Source organism: Notolabrus celidotus, chromosome 5 (genome assembly GCF_009762535.1).
Source record: "Notolabrus celidotus isolate fNotCel1 chromosome 5, fNotCel1.pri, whole genome shotgun sequence".
Classification (NCBI taxonomy): Eukaryota; Metazoa; Chordata; class Actinopteri; order Labriformes; family Labridae; genus Notolabrus; species Notolabrus celidotus.
Window position 1 is genome coordinate 30,779,233 of NC_048276.1, and position 17,698 is coordinate 30,796,930.

General features: G+C 42.9%; 1 protein-coding gene across 1 annotated transcript in view; it reads right to left on the reverse strand.

Annotated features, from left to right (window-relative positions):
- Positions 1 to 423: 423 nt before the first annotated feature.
- LOC117812397 (polypeptide N-acetylgalactosaminyltransferase 10-like) overlaps positions 424 to 17,698 on the reverse strand; it is a 131,661-nt gene continuing 114,386 nt past the window's right edge. The window contains 5 exon segments of the mRNA XM_034683123.1: positions 424 to 3,515; positions 4,145 to 4,294; positions 7,876 to 7,992; positions 8,483 to 8,704; positions 15,146 to 15,253. Of these exon segments, the coding sequence (XP_034539014.1) occupies positions 3,351 to 3,515; positions 4,145 to 4,294; positions 7,876 to 7,992; positions 8,483 to 8,704; positions 15,146 to 15,253 (762 nt within the window). The 3' untranslated portion in view covers positions 424 to 3,350.

The following is a 17,698-nucleotide window of genomic DNA, read 5'->3' on the forward strand; positions in this document are numbered from 1 at the left end:
TAACATTTCCAAAGATTGATCACGGAGATTACTTTAAATTGAGATCCCTATTAAACATGCATACGCAGTGAACATTCAAACACCAGTAAACATTGAATCCTGTTCATAGACGTTTAGCTCTTTAAGCTGGCAAAGCCCTGATTGTAGTTTCTCCGTCTGAAATGATACTTTTAACAGAAAAGGTATGTCTGTTTGATAATCCTGCTCCAGTATCAGACATGAGGACAAAACATGATGTAGAAAGAAAATGATCTAAAGAAGAAAAACTACTCCTGCTTGATAATTTACTTCCCACTGACAAACTTCCTCAGCAGAGCTCTGAACAGAGACACTTCAGGAGGAGGGACGGATATGGACTCTGCTTTTTTGTGGAACAATCCAACTCATACACAGGAGCTAAAATTCAGATTAATAACCAACTTGTTGCTGATAATCTCTTTTTACTTTGTAGGTCATGAAGAGGCATCAGAGTGAATCTATTCAAACATCAGATAAAAACTCCTCACAGTGACTTTAATGGATCTCTAACAGTGTTTGTGTTGTTTTTTGAGGATTTGACTTTTGGTTTGTTGTACTGCTGACTATTAAAGGGGATTCTGGGTATCTTTATATCCAGGTATCATGATTACAGATTGTAAAAGGTAAAGACAGTTTGGGAAATGCCTCCATTACAGTCCTTCTTACATCTGCTGGAGAAACTCCCATATTATTTGCACTTAGTCATTAAGATACCAAAATATGTAAAGGAAAAAAAAAAGCCCATGTTTAAAAACACAACAATAACCCTTAAAAACTTATCATGAAGTGATGATGAAATAAAAACACACTGTACATTGCTCTGATTCAGAAAGAGAGTGGATGAAGGTGATACACCAAAGGATCCCAGAACATCATGTTGAACATGAGCTCCACCAAAACCATCAAAAGATTAAACATTTCATCAACACAGAAAACAAAAAGGGATTCAAACAGTCGGTCAAAATAACAATAATTCCCATAGAAGAACTTTGGATTGCACAAGTGGGATAAAAACAAAACAGCATCACGTCATGATTCAAACAGAACAAAGATCTTTTCAGAGAGAACTTTTCAAGGCAGGAGGGAAACATTCGTCTGTTTAGCTCTATTCACAGCCAGCAGTCACACCTGTAAGAGGAACCAGTGGTGCGTTCAAGGTCCTGCAGCAGAGTGGAGGTCAATTCAAGTTTCAAACGAGGTTCAACTCTTTCTCACGTTTCATAAGAAAGGTCTCATCCGGCATGGACGCTGACATAGACACTATGGACACACACACTCACACACACCCACATCTAGTCCTCTTCGAACAAGGCACTAAGATTTCATTCAAGTTTATCATTACACAAGTGCTTAATGCATTATAACCCCCACATTTGTCTCCAACCCAAAGAGCTACATCCACATTAATTCCCCCATCCGTCTCTCCTCCTGCTCTCACTGTACGCTAAAGTGATGTGTAAGCTCGGCAGCCGGCCAATCAGGCGGCCCTGCTGCAAATCAGCTGGCATGCCACTCACACAGCCAGTCATCCAGCCAGGCAAGAAAGCAGGAAAGCAGGCATCGGCTGTCGGTCCTTCCCCGACGCTCTGAGCCGCGACGCGACCCTGTGCTTGGTTAGCTGTGACGAGGTCGTTCCAGCGACTGATCGAGGGAGTGAGGCGGGGAGCGGGACAGATAGCAGGGAGGTGTTCTAATAGAGCTGCGTTTCCACCACAGGGACCAGGGACTTGTTAAGGAACCCAAAGGGTTTCCACTTCAAGAACCAGGGTTTAAAAGAGTTCCCAGGGACTTTGTTTCACCTGCACAGACCCCTGGTCTAAAGGTAGTACTTTATAAAAGTACAGGAACTTTGGGTGGGGCCTTGCAGGGCTTTTCTGATTGGCAGGGTAACATTTAGATGACTCTTTCACAACCTAGTTTCCTTGAGTATACAGACCAGGGTACAAAGGCAGACAGCACACAGGAGGAACCTTTTAATCTCTGGGATTAAAACTTGTTGGTACTTTTGGTACCAAGGAGCAAGATAATTCAGGATGGGGTTTCCACCACAGGGAAGTCCCCTTGCAGTAAGGGACTTTTAAAACTACTCAGTGGGTTTCTATCAAGGGGTAAAGGTTCCCAATCAAGTCTATTCTAAAAGGGATTTTAACTTATATAATAGGGACTCAAAGTTCCCTGTTTCCTGGTACTTTGGTACAGTACAAGGACTTCAAGGGTTGGGCTTTGCAGCAGTAACATTTCTGATTGTGGAGCACAGGTGCTCCTTTTTCTCTCGTCAGGAGACTGACCTGCCTGATCTTCAAGGGTCTGTAGACCATGGTTAAAACATGGACAACAATGGGCAGCAGGAACCTTTAAGTCCTGGATGCTTTTGGTGGAAACGTGGCTTAAAAGGTGTGACAGCAGCCGGCACATACAAAAACATGCAAGCCCTTTGCCAGCTAGAGTTGGCCTGCACAGATTCCTCATGTTTGACGATGCTCCTCGATAAATGCAGCAAATAAGTACATATCGGGAGAAAAGGAGGGAGGGGCTCATTCTTTGTCAGCTTCTACCTGCTTCAGATAAAGCAGTAATGCACATCTCGGCCGCAGAGGGAATCTACAGGCCGAGAGGGGAGAGAACACGAGAGGGAGCAGAGGGTGGATAAGGGGAAAAGAGGAGAATCAATTCAGCAGGTGATTTTCAGAGTGGTTCTGCCTGGCTTCACCCAGGTGTCAGCATGACTTTGGCTCAGCAGGAGCCCCCCCTCCCCTCCCCTAGGGAGGTTGTCAGAGCTGGAGAGACATAAGGGGATTTGAGAGGGAGGATGGAGAAGGTGGGCAAAGATGCAGTCATGCAGGCAGATAGAGACAGACGTGCCGGCAGAGGCGGAGCAGGCGAGGCAGGAGGGGGGGAAAGCCGTGGAGGAGGAGGATAAAGGTAGGACAGAGGAGGGAGAGAAAGGCAATAAATAAAGGCAGAGAGAACTTGAAATAGGCAAACAAAACAAGTAAAGAGAGGAGAGGAATGTCAGAGAGCCAATCAACAGCAAAATCAGGAAGTGAGAAAGACTCACCGCCACAACTACGTCTCACACACCACATCACCTTTCAACAAACACCCATCAATCAGAGCTCAACTTCCCTCCAACTCATGTGTTCAACCACTGTCCCCCGCGGTATCCCACGCTGCCTCACTCTGAGCACCCCGAAGAGAATCAGCTGTCACCTCAGCGCCAGGTAGACAGGGAACCAGAGTCAATCTAAAAACACATTTTCAAGCAGCAGCAGCAGCAGCAGCAGATCCACGTCTACGTGCATCAGGAGTCTCTCTGTGGATGCTGCAGGGCCTCAGTTGGCGCCCTGGTTGAAGTGCTCCAGCACGGTGGCATTAGTCTTCTCAAAGAGCCACTGCTGGGTGGGGGAGGACGGGTCACAGGTGTTCATGAAGACTCGCTTTTCAGCCGGGTTGCAGTCAATACAGCTGTGACTGACCGGGTGAAACAGACTTTTATCCTGGAGGAGAGAGAGAGGGAGATATATTAAAAAAGAACAGAAACTTCTTCTTTGCAGCTTTCAACTCAAATTAAAACTTGTTAAAGGTTTTTATTCCACTACAGTACCGCCCTGTTTTAATAAAGCTTGCTGTGAAGACTATTTCAACCCTTTTGGTGGTGCATTTGATGACGATCGGACATCCAGGATATAAAAAGAGACACCTGACCTTTCCTAACATGAATAAAAAGCAGCATAAAAAACAAATCTAGTCCATCATAGTCTGTTCTGAACATGTTTTTAAGGTAGTGTCTCGTCTCTTTTGCAGCACATTTTAAAATAATTGAAATGTTTGAAAATAAAAAAGCTGACCCTTATTTGACAGGTTAGAGTATTAAGTAGGTTTAAATGCAAAACAGCATCATAACAAGGTTTTATGAATGCATCAGCTTCAGATTATTTTCTCTTTAAATGCACAGAACTCAATAATTGGAGTTGCCTTGAGAACTTCTAGCTCGTGTTTGCAGCTCTGTTGTTTTATACAAAGAAAGAGAGAGAGAGAGAGAGAGAGAGAGAGAGAGAGAGAGGAAGAGAGAGGAAGAGAGAGCCTGACCCTCAGAGATAGTGTCCACAGTTATGCTTTGTGGTACCTTTCTGTAGCGCCACAGCTGGTTCCCCTTCATGCCATGACAGTCGTACAGGGTGACGGGGCTGTTGTGGGAGATGGCATCAAAACAGACTTTTTTAGTGTGCATGGGGTCGCCCACCCGGACGTCCTCTCTCCAGCCGAATGTGAAAACCTACAGGAAACACACCACAGATGTAAGACTTGGTCGGCTTATTATCGCCTGTATGGAGAGATTAGGACACTGGATAGAGCAGAATGGAGTGAGACATGCAGCAAAGGGCCTCACAGCAGATTTGAACCAAGCAGCAAGTTCCACGTTTTGAGAAATGAAGATGATGTGGAAGTTCTAAAAACTGCAGTTCCTCAAGTGTCCACTGGAGGCTGGGTCCAGAAGCACCAGAAGCCAGATACACACCTACACACGAATTCAGGACTTTGGCGGCTTCACGAAGAGTTGTGTCTGACCCTGTCACTCCCACATGTCCTCAATGATCTTTTATTTGTATTAAGTTTGTGTTTAAATCGTCAAAGATGCACGTCAAGATGTTCTTTTTGTTGTTAAAATGAATGAAAATGTTGTCTTGAAGAAGATCAGGATGTCCAGTCCTCAGAGAACTATTGAAGTCAGGTTTTTATGAAGTTTCATTCATGCTGCAGATTATTTCTGACTAGTGTTAATCTGTTTCTGAATAAATGTCATGCAGCCACGTCCCTTTGCTTCCATTTCAATTCTCAAAGAGTCATCAGAAAAGAGGAATTCAGTTTTTGATCTCTCTGTTATCCGTCGGTATATTAAAAAATCAATCAGACATCCAAAAGGCCGGTGCTCCTCGGCTCACAAAGACTCTCTGAACACTTCCCCGTTCAGAATCAAAACGCCCCGACAAGGACGGCTGCCAGCGAGCCTCCTGTGATTTACAGTGAATCCATTTGTTGCTGGCACTGAATACAGATCGCAACTGTGACACAGATTAAAATACAATGCATCTTCAGATTAAAGCAATTAAAGTGTCAGGGCTCGGTGTTGCAGTATTTCAGCTCTGGAGACAGAGTGGGACATCCAATCCATTAAGGTTGTGTTATGAGCTCAGCTTAAAGATCTTTCCAGAACAAACAGGCTCGTTTAACACAATGCAACAATAATGAAGCAGTGCAGAGTTTGTGTGTGTGTGTGTGTGTGTGTGTGTGTGTGTGTGTGTGTGCGTGCATGCGTGTGTGTGTGTGATCTTTTGACATTTATGTGTGTTTAGCAGAGAAACAGAATTATCACAGAGACTAAAGAGCCAATCTTTTAACAAAACACAATCTCATCAGAGGAAACAAAGTGCCAAGGTTTTCTGGAAATGAAGCGGGAGTTCACTTCCTGCACTGAACAGTTCACAGAAACACTTCTTAATGATTCAACAGAGGAGTATTGGATTAAATATTCAGAATATTCCCCACTGAGAATTGATGTTAGTGAGGCACAAACATTAACTTGGACTCAGAGATGAACAGATTAGAATTTGTTGGTCTATGTTTAAAGGTCACTGTGATCCTTTAAACAACTATTTGTGGCCATAACTCAAGAATTGATTTGCTTAAGACGAAAAAATCTCAATTTTTCAAACAGGATAAAATGATGCAGTAACGAGATTTACCCTAAAGATCACAGGTCGACTTGACTGTAATGTCATGATGTCCTTAAAAACACTAACCAGAATTTCCAGAGTCCTTGTAGAAGCCAGAAATGAGGAACCGCTTAAAGAAATATCTTTGAAGTTTGCAAGAGTATGCGCCTGGACCAAGCGGATACCTCCAGCCTCAAACTATGAAGCCCATGCAGAAGTGTTATAAACTGCAATTCATCGAGGATCCACTTGAGGCTGGCTGCAGAAACACCGGAAACCACATACAGACCAATTCAAAAAAGACGATATTTGCAGCAGAAATAAACATGTTTACAGCCTGGTACAGAAAACGGTTTGGCTTGTACGTAGCTAATCTCTCTATCGGCACACACTGTATGGAGGGTGAATTTTTTTCTAACGTGACGGTTCAGAAGATATTAAGATTATGAGTTTTTACCCAAATAATGACTTGACTGACTGGCCTCCTGGCCGGGAACACATAGCTGTTGGCTAGGAGGCTCACACTCCACCTCTTTACGTCACACTATGCCTTGTTTAGCTCCGCATTTCCAATATGGCTGCCACCGTCGATCGGCTTCAAAACAGCGCTCAGGAACAGATGGGTGACGTCACGGATACTACGTCCATTATTTACAGTCTATGATCTGGACATTTGGTGATTGAATGTCAAAGGTCATCATCTTGTTTGCCCCTTAGAAACCAATGGTTGACATCACTGAGACTACGTTCATGTTTTATAGAGGAGGCATGTTCAAGCTCAATGATAGCCACCGCCATGTTGGAAATGCTTACTTAGACTAACTTTCAGTCGACCAGGACACTGGCAAAGAGAATGGAGCTAAGGCGGGCTGTGAGCATCCTAGCAAACAGATACAACCTGTCCCTGATGATGCAAATTGATGCACAAATCTTTGTCTTAAAAGTCTCAAAATGGACGAGCTGTGAAGAAAGTCACCCCGACACAGTGTGTACGATACAGACATGAGCCACATTTAACCAGACTGTAAACATGATTGATTAGCTGTAATAAATCTGTATTCCAACATGAATGTTAATGGAGACTCCTCCGCTTTTGCAGCCAGCCTCTAGTGGACACTGAAGGTACTGCAGTTTATTGCATTTCTACATTGGCCTCCTTTTCAGCACTAGAGGTTGCAGCTTGGTGTGCACGCTTTTCACACCTTGGCAAATAATTTGCATTAGTGGATTTGAGTCCCTGACATGTTGCTGTTACTTTGCATAAATTCAATGATGGCAAGCGATTAAGCCTTGTGTTAAAGTTTATAGTCATTTTATGAAATATCAGATACATGACTAAACTAAAGAGTTGATGATGGCCTTATGGATCTTTGTAACTAACCTTTTTCTCATATTTTACTGCTTTTCTAACAACTTGTGCATTAAATCATAACACAAAATGTATGTTCCAAGCTTTTTACTAGACTGTGTAAGGACTGAAACAGCTTCTTACTGAGTGATTGACTGGAAAGCAGTCTTAAAAGGCTTTTGAGCAGTTTTTATTTGTCATGTCAAAAAAGGTTGATTTAAAGGCTTGCCATGAATTTGCCGGACAAAATTTTTTGCACGCTCAGAGAAAGTACAAAGAGGGCCTTGATGACATAAACAATGCTCACTAATGGTTTCATAATAAAGACTAAATGGAGAAATGAATGACAACAAAAAACAAACAAACAAAAACAACAACAACAAAGTAAAAAAAATCAAAACATGAGGTCAGGATTTGACCAATGACACTGATTTCAAATCTGTCCCTACATATATTGTCTCAGCAACATGTGGAAGAGGTTTTATCACATTCAGTTTATCATTATTGTTACCATTATTTTGAATGTATTTGGTATTTTTGGCCTGCATTAATGAGAAAGCTAAGGGAGACAGGAAATAGGGGGAGTAGAGAGTAGAGGAAGAAGTGCAGCGAATGCTTGTTGCCAGGAGTCCAACCAGCAACCGTTGCAATGAGGACTGTGTCTTCTGTACACGGGGTGCATGCTAAAACTAGGCCGACAGTGCCCCAACTTTTAATTTCATAAGTCAGATAGAACGACGCCCCCCCTCTCCTCTCTGGAAGGTATCTGTTCTGCTGCGGTGAAAAGCCTCTCACCTGACCGTGACTCCAGCTGACCTCTGCCCGCCCCTTCGAACAGCTCTCCAGGCGCATGGGACTCCCTGACACGAAGTGTTTACTCTCCATACACATGCCGCTGCCCACGTTACGAATCTGAGGCACAAACACACAAACGCAAACATGAGGACAGTTTGTTCTCAGAAACGTTTCATTATTCAAACTTCAAGATGTCAGAGAAATGTTACAGGAGGACTTCTTATAAACCAGAGTCACAGGACAGAGATTTTAAATTGTTGCAGCAGATTGAACTTTCATAATCAAACCCTCATTTGATTTGTTTTAGGAGGAGATTACTCGTCAGTTAATCTCTGATTGTTTGATTTCATCTCAGAGCAAAGCTGCAGTCTGTCCCAGGGGGTGACCTGGGCTTTGCTGAGGCACGTTATGCAAACCGGTGTATTTTCATAATTGATGATTATGATGATGTCAATGAGGCTCCCCAGCTCTGCGTCATAACAAACACGCTGTTATGTAACAACTAAACACAGAGACTCAGTCAAGACAGGGGAAGTTCTTCCTCTAGACCTCATCCTGGGCTCAAACATCGATAAAAAGAAGCTGACGTGTACTCAAGCCGACGTACCTCTCCCCAGGCTGCAGCAGGAGGCTCCACAGGCGGGTAGTGTTTGGGCAGATCCCAGGCCACCTCGCTCATGAACCACTTGAAGTTCTTACAGTTCAGATTGCTCCTCAGCTCCTTCTGGACCGTCATGTCTCCAGCTGATAGGTGGCGGTACTCGGGTCGTCGTTGGTAGATGTATTCGGCGTACTCATCCATCCACACCTCTGCCACTCGCTTCAGGTTCTGAAATCAAGGAGAAAGGGGCTCTGTTGTCATTCTACATCTCAAGTAATCACCTGACATCAAAAGACTTCCAGTGAAAAGAAAGTTTTTATATGAACAAAGCTGCAAACAAAGGCGATAATGTTTAACCTTGTAAGTAGTCATGTTGTTCTGTTTGTGAGACTGCCTCAGTCTCTTGGAATTCACAGAGTTTGCAAGAACAAAATATCTCTGTAAAGTTTTCTTTATGATTTTATGTGACATGATTCTACTGCATGAATTACTCTCAATGGGTTTGTACTAGGACACAGTATTACATGAGTATGAGTAGGGGAAGTCAGACGCACATAGCCGAACCTGGCGGGGCCCAAACAGGCTTCTTGCTCTGGCTCCTCCTTCCCTGTCCTCTTTCTTACATTTCTCTTCATCCTTTCATCTTTATTTAAGTGTGTGAATGTGGCAGGAGTAGAGAGCTAGCATGGAAGGGGGTGATACCAGGATGCTGGAGCTCACTGTTGGGCCCTCCTGTGGTGTTGTGGGCCTAAAGCCTGGTTTATACTTCCTGCATTGGCTCTAAGCCGTTGCTGTGCCATCGTGAGCACTACATGCTTGTGCGTTTGAGTGCAATTCCTATGGTCACCATATCCCCAGCTCCAGGTTCTGCTACTTCCTCTGCATGTTTGTGCACAGGGAACAATGGTGACTGAAAGTGTTTTATGCTGGAGTATGAGGTGATTAATGTGAAGCAGCAGTTATTGCAAAGGAGAAAATAGAGAGGAGATGTCGTAGGAGGAGATGGGATGTACGGCCACGGATTCAGTGCAGGCAGCGATAAATGCAGGACATACGATGCTACCTGACGGACCAATCACAGGGCTTACAGTCTGCACTGCATTAATGCCTGGTTACATTTTTGAGGAGGTGCACATTAAGCTATGTGCATAGACTTCTGTGAAGGTAAAGGGATAATCAAACCTTCAGTGTAGAAGTATAAACCAGGTTTTACTCAATGAAACATCGGTGAAGGGAGGAGCCCACTTGATGTGCTGGATCTTGCGTGCTTGGGTGTTGAGGGACGTTAGGGTTCAAATGTTAGTTATCAGTATAGGATGAATGTTGGGGTTGGGGTGGGGGTGTACTACGATGGGTTGCTTCACTGAGCATGCATCCTTTCATTAGAGCACGAGCACCTTGTGATTATTCGATATATTGAAGATTATTAAAGTTAATGACTTTTTCGACCTACTCCAAAAAGCGAAAATGATCAGAAAATGAAAGTCTCAGAGTCTGCCGGCTTCTGGATATCATGTTTTCATCTAAACACAGACCAAGCCATCATCAGAACATCTCTCTGTGCTTGATGTTCTGACTGATTGGACATGACACAATGATCAAAGCTGCTCATTAGGAAGGCGACTGGTTGTCGCACAGGACCTTTATGATGTCGTCATTGTGTCCCAGAGGGCGAGAGATGAAAAACAGAGGCAACTGGTCTCCAGTCAACTCAATTATGTGCTACATTTACAGAGTGGCGTCATGAAAGACAAAACGTCTCTGCTTCTGTCCCTCGTCTTTATTCCTCTGTGACATGTTCGCTTTGACACATGGAGCCTGTTACATGATCAAATTCAATCAATGAGCTGACGAGTGAGCTGCTTTTCTGGGACTAATGTTTGAATGTTGAAGTGAATGAGTCCTAAACTACCTGATGTGTATGAATAGAAAGGCAGTGATTGAAACGTATGTAGTGGAACATCCAGCAGAGTCAGAGGATTTCTGTAAGGTGTGGATGAAACTATTAAAGATTAGGATTTTTTAAACATCCATCCAGAGAGAACATCGTGAAGGTCTGGTGGAGTGTCGAAGAAGCACATACAGGATTAAGGTCAATCAAAAGCCATGATGCATTCAGGGATGGGCAATGATTTTTGAATATTCAAAAATTCATTCACTTAATAAAAAGAGTTACTGCGAATATTTTCTCATTTTAATTGTACAATTTTTCTTTGTTTTTACCTGTGCCTGTTTGTAATACAGTATTCCCACCAGACTGGTTGCTAACCGCATTAGCAAACAGAAGAAGAAGAATACTAACTACATTAAATAGCAAAAGAAGAAGAAAACATTTGTGACAGTCGCTGTGATTTTCTCCGTTTCTGAATCTCACACTACTACACACATATTTCCAGAGACTGAGCTTGGCTGTAAAGTTTAAACACACACACCTCGCTGCTGCTTCACATAAACACTGACATAAAGGTCAAGACAGACGCTGTCAGTGCCCTCTACTAGCAGCACCTCGTCCTACTGCTGGTTAACATGACTGACACAAATGGGCTGTCAATGGGATAGGTCTGTGTGTCTGTGTATGTTTGTGAGGGGGTCTATTTGAATATTTGAATATTCACTGAATAGATGCCAATGATTATCAAATAACATTTTGACTTGAAATGCCCATCGTTAGATGAATTTCTGAATTTCCAGAGACTTTGCTAATTAAAGGAAACTGTAGCGGGAGTGAGCATCATGTTATTCGTGCATGTCCATTTTGCCCATCTTCTCTCCCAATTTCTGCGATCCTTCTTGCATTCCCCTTTTTTGAAAAACACCGTCCTGGCATGTCATTTTGTATGTATGCATGTTTGTAATTGAGGAGCACTTTCAGCTTTTGTTTCTTAGCTGAACTTTTCGTCTCTTCGTGTATCTCCAGATTTCTTTTTCATGTTTACATCCTACAACAAGTTCTTTACATGGAATTAACCGCAAACAAATCTGAAACTACAGGTGAGTCCATGTTGTAGGAGAAAACAAAACGCAAAATACCTTCTCCTATTCGTTTTTTTTGACTCGCTAACCTGGATGAGAGCATACAATCTCAGAATGAAACTGGAATTAAGGCGATGAGTAAGTGACTCGGAGAAACTGTTGGCAACAACAACTGCAGTGCAGACAGCTTCTTCAGCGGGCTCTTTATGTTCAGACACCTGAAAACATGAAAGATTTACAGTCGAGCGATGGGAAATCCATCCATCAAAAACCTCTGAGGTGTGAGGGAATAAAAACACTGAGCCTGTCAGCCTCTGAGGTCTGGCTGCATGTCTGAGAATACAGATGGCAGCAGCCTTGGAGGTATGGATGCCGAAATGAAGGCGAGTACAGGTCCAGTAAGCCCTCCAGGAGGAGAATAAATACAAATCTTCTGGCCTTTGGAGGCACAGATGTGGAGGAAAAACGCCCCCAGCCACACACACACACACAAACCCAGTGACTCTTTGTAGCACAGCTCATCGCCTGCAGTGAAACTCAGGCTCTCCAGGTAAAGTTCAGTGGCTACAGCTCCCTCCATGCTGGCTGGACTGAAGGCGTCCAAATGTAGAGGGGACTTTCTGATGTGTTTCACTGCATGCTCTGCTGCTGCAGCACAGTCTCCAACTGGGAACACACCCCTGAAATCACACACAATGCCTCACAATCATCCACCTCCGCTCACAACCTCCCGGGCTTTAAAGACTGCAATCATAAGCAGAGAGATCATCACGACACACAGACTGTCTGCCGCTATCTTTAAGAGTCAACAATGTTCCCTCTGCAAACACAATGAGAGAAGATGAAAGTATAACATGGATGAGGAACATGTTCGTCATCAACATAAGTTCAATATTGAAACAGCACGGAGGATAACAAGGACCGGGGTTTAACCCTCACAGCTCAGCATCACCTGAAGAAACACACAGTCCCCATCCGAGCTGAGGAGTGTTCAAACACAACGGGTCCACATGAGTGTCTTATCACATTTTGAGTCCACCTCAGAAAGCCAGAGATTACAGACGCCTCTTCTTTCAGCCTCCAGAAAACCTCTCTAAAGCTCTCCTCCTCTCTCAGAAAGCTCATCACAGGTACTGCGGTTTGTTTCTCTTTCCTGTGTTAGGTCTGCTTTTGTCTGAATGTTTTCAGAGGATCTTGTCTGTGTTTTTTTTTTTTTTACAATGAATGACGCATTTCTCACATCAGAGCATCTCTTTTTCTGGGAAGGCTCAGCCTCTTTGTCTCTTTGTATGATTTTGTTGAAAAGTCTCCTCCATCAGAGAAGATGGAATGTCTATTCAACAGAACGACAGTGAGTTCAGCCCTCATTGTGTCCTGAAAAAATGACGCTATATCCATTTTACTTTGTTGAAATAAGGCTGTTAATAAACCCAAATTATACCCGGTTGCTTTGTATTTTTGCTAAAGACACACAGCACAGTTATCCTGACTGTTTCTGACAACAGCCAAAATACAAACCAGTCATCTCTCCAACTGAAGAAAAGCAGGTCAGAGAGGAGAGCCTGTTTATGAATCTGATTCTTTCAAACCGCTCTGCAGAGACGGACACGGGGGACTAAAGTGAATCTAAAACAGGCTGTGAGTGTTTCTGACTTGTTGGACCGGCTGCCTGTTTGACACCAGAACTCACCACAGCCTCAGCGAGAGACGTTCGGTCAGACCGAAAAACCAAAACACAAAGGCCAAGAGGTTTAATTACATATTCAGCAGAGCCAAACAGTGCCAGGTGTCAGACTGAGTCATGCATAATGAACAGTGTGCAGCCAAGAGCCTGATAAACAGTGTGTTAAACTGTTCAAATTGTGTTGAAGTGTTTAAGCTCGGAGGGAACAAAATAGCTGCAGGTCATCAGTAGATTATGGATCCAGGAGAAGATAAATAAAGGGCAAGTTAAAGCACAGAAGCTGCTAAAATATGAGTCTGTGCCAGAGTGTTGTGCACAAAAAGAATCAGTTGCATGTTCAGGCCGACAATTTTGGAACTATTGCACAAACCGGACTTGTTGATTTTAAGATATATCAATATAGTTTTGAGGAAACATAGAGTAGGACAATACTGTTATATCAGTATGGTTTATTTTGCATTAAAATAACATGATAAGCTTCTTCCAAAGAGCTGCCACTTCGCACATTTCTCCTGTCTGTCCGTCCGTCTCTCTTCGTCCTCTCAGTGTCTCTCAAACTGAGCTGAACATAAACTCCAAAAACTGGTTCCCCCTGCTCACTCACAACAACAAGTCCTGTATGCAGTGACTTCATGGAGGCAGATAAGGACAGGAAGACGAGCTCGCAACAAGAAACATTCCGGCTCCACGATTTGGAGATGGTTTTGGGTTTAAATTTTCAGATAAAGGCAGAAAAACTTATTCTGCAGAGAGCAACAAAAAGTTTGAGCATGGCATAATTCTTCCAGCAGCAGCAACACAAAGTGCAACACAAAGTGCAACACAAAGAGTGTGTGAAAGCGCAAGATGCAACCCAGAAGGTGAAGCCTCTGCAGCTCCGTGTGCAGAAACAATCAAGGTTGCAAGCTTCATTTAACCACGCTGTGCGTCGTGAAGTAACGTTAAAAAAAGGTAAAAAGTGGAGCGATGTTACTGATATGTGATCCAGCAGGACCTGTGAACCATGTATGAGTGTGACAGTTCATTTCATGGAAGACTGGTAGATGAAGAAGGCCTGTCTCCACACTAGTTATTTTCTCCAAGATCACATTGGGATGCTGTGTTTAATGAACTGATTTGAAAAAAATGCACGTGTTGGTGGTCTCACCATCCTAACATGGATTAAAACACTGACAGGTGACAAAGTCTATTTCAGGTCTGCTTCCTTCATGCTATCTGAACCTCCATCAGTCAGACGAGTGCAGGAACTTTTAATCATTGGTCCCAGGAACTTTTCTTAATGTCTTATCCAAAAATCAGAACTGAACTGAGGATAAGATGTTTGAGTCTGCTGCTCTTTTCACTATGACAAACTAATAATATTAATAATACAAAATAATGACAAAAACAAAAATAATAAAAAAACATAAAATAATATTGATAACAAAATACTAAATAATATTAACAAAGTAATGATAATAGTTATAACACAATAATAACACAATAATAAATCATAATAATTCATACTATTATATAACAATAAAAATGAGAAAAAAAAAATAATTCAGAAAAATAAGAAAAATAAATAAATAATAAGAATAATAACAAGAAGCCCAGAGACTTTAGGAACTAATCGTATTGTTCCTCGTGTCTATTATGTAGTTAACTTAGCATATGCACTGAGTCTACAACAAACGTCCTTACAGGAACAATGTGTATGGTTTGGTATACAACAGTCTCCTTCCATTTTAGTAATTTAAAATTAAAGGGACTCACGTCTATCTTTACAGATTTTAATCAAAGCATGTCACATGTTTTGCACATTTTTATTTATCCACTGCAGTGTCAAAAAGCATCTAGCTTCCAAATGGAATGTGAAATATTTTGACCATGGGATGTTTGTTTAACACAAAATCACAGTGGGAACGTTTAAAACCATGACTGAAGCAAAATGAAAAAAAGAAGAAGAAGAAAGAAAACATCCAAACATCTTTGTGTTCACATTACATCCTGCAAAACCATGAGAGACTCACCCGGGCCAAGCTGACCCCACCAGGAACTTTGTAGGGGACGTACTTCCTGTAGATGTGTCCTACCCTGGAGCAAGGGATGTCCTCCATCCGACCACCGCACATCCACACCTAGAGAGAGAGAGAGAGGGAGAGAGGGAGAGAGAGAGAGAGAGAGAGAGAGAGAGAGAGAGAGAGAGAGAGAGAGAGAGAGAGAGAGAGAGAGAGAGATTCTATCAGAGCTGCATCACTGTGAGACTGAAGTGTGAATGAGGGTTAACAAACAAGGTATGACAAACAGTGTATGAAAGATGAAGGATGGGAAGACATGATGGAGATAAAGGAAAAGAAAGGATGAAAAAACAAAAGGAGGTTGGGATGTAGAGACAAGAACGATGACTGACATGGACATTATTCACAGGGCTATCATTAATCCTAACTGGGTCTTTAAGTCTGTAAAAGACAAAGAAGAGGAGGGAGATGAACCAAATGTAAGAGTAAGAGGTAAGCAGTCAGATCCTCAAACACAGGCAGACAGATTAATGTTGTTTCAGTGAGGTAAAAGCTGGAAACACACAAAATGAGGTTAATTTGTTTCCGTCTCTCGACTGCAGAGATACCGGAGAGAGTAAACGACATCAAAGGGAGGAATAGGGGAGTCCATCATGCTTAGCTGAATGACAAAGACTGAAATTGGATTTGTCCTGCTACTTATGGGAGGCAGCGCCACCTTTCAAGTCTACAGGGTGGGAGGATTTGAATTTCAAAGATAGATTTAAGGTGACATATTCCTTTAAGTTTGAACAGAGCACACTGAGGTCAGAAGGTCAGGGATTCAAAGTGTGAGACAGCTCTCGAAGATTTGTGCTTTTCACTACATTTCAGAAGTATTTTATAAAACACTTTCTCCTGCACTTTAAACTCGCACATGCATCCACGCAGATTTAACCCTGACAGCAGCTTCACTATGGCCTCAAGCTGAAGCTACAACATGTCATTCATGACAGTTTTGCAAAGAGACGTGCATTAAACCAAATCAGTTCAATCAATCATATCTAATCTGTTTGATCGCTGTGACGCTGGAGGCTTATTGCAGCTCTGACATCATGACCCTGCTGCTCTGCTTAGACTTTGCTGACCTCTCATCACCTTTCCACACACCGTCCTCCACACGCTCTAAAATCTAGCACCCTACTCCTACCGTGTCGTGACCAGTTGAGGGTTCAATCTGAAAACTTTGTTGTAGCTGTTTTTAAAGCTGCGCAGGCTGAGATTCAGTCTCTTTCAAGGACGCAGGTGCAATGATGGACATGAAATGGCCACACGGGAGTGCTGGACGTTAATAGTTCAAGGAAAATGTCTCTTTTTCTGACCTTTGTTTTCGACTTGATGATATCCAGTCTGTTGATTATCTGCAGCTCTGATCCTCCAGAGTGGACATCAGCTGCTTGCTATTTCAATCCAATTACTCTTTTTCAAGTGTGTTGCACTACTCCGCCTTGGACAAACTGAGTCCAAGGGGAAATAACAGATTGAATCCCCCCCCCCTCCAAATCTCGCTGTAGGGGAGGTCTGACCTGCTGCTCCATTTCCCTCCAATGTCTTCATCCCTGACTGAAACACTCGAGCTTAATAACAGGAGCACCGCGCTGCAGGAGGGATCAAGAGCTTGACTTCAGCACCCGGGAGATTAAATTGGAAGTCTTATCAGAAGTCGAACACACGACGTTCCAGAGCTCACCTTAAACCGTGAAGACTGAAACCATGGAAATTATCTAATGTTCAGGAAAATATGCGTTCTTCAAAAAGGCGACAAAATGCTGTGACAATGTTTCTGAAATACCTAACCAACCAATTTATAAAAAAGACATGGACTTTTCTACCGACGAACAAGGGTTCAATTTACAGATGCTGCAGACCAAAGCAACGTACATCTGAGAGCGAGTACAAAACAAGCTGGATTGAGAAAGGGGGGGACCAACACAATAAAGTGTCACGGCTTCAAATGAGACACCGGGGCTGATAGGACATTTAAAGATGCAATGCACTTTTAGTGGATCATTCTAGAAGCAGGGAGCCACAGAGGAGAACACCAGGGGGCACCAGGGGCCTTTCAGTGGCAGCAGGGAGTGTAGACCTGGGGTCTCATTTATAAAGGTTGCTTACGCACAAAACGGGGCCTGAAATTGGCGTACGCCAGTTTTCACGCCAAGTTTGTGATTTATAAAAACAAACTTGACGTGAAAATGTGACTACCGGTAAGCAAACTCTGACCCAGGCGTACGTACATTTTAGAGACAGGAGGTAATTGGTGACGCAGTTGGTGAGAGGGAGAACTGAAGTCAGACTATATTTTAATGCCTTTTACACATTTCAATCATTGAATAACAACATTAACAGACCCACGTCACCATCATTACTAAAATCTACATATTCTATTTGAATGTGTGTCTGTGGTGAGTCGTTTCCAAAAAGCTGTCATTAAAAGATAAAAGTCTTAAAGTTCATCAAATATTTAATCAGCTTTGTCTCACCGTCACATTCCTCCCAAGTGTAGAGGAAACACACGGGCCGTAT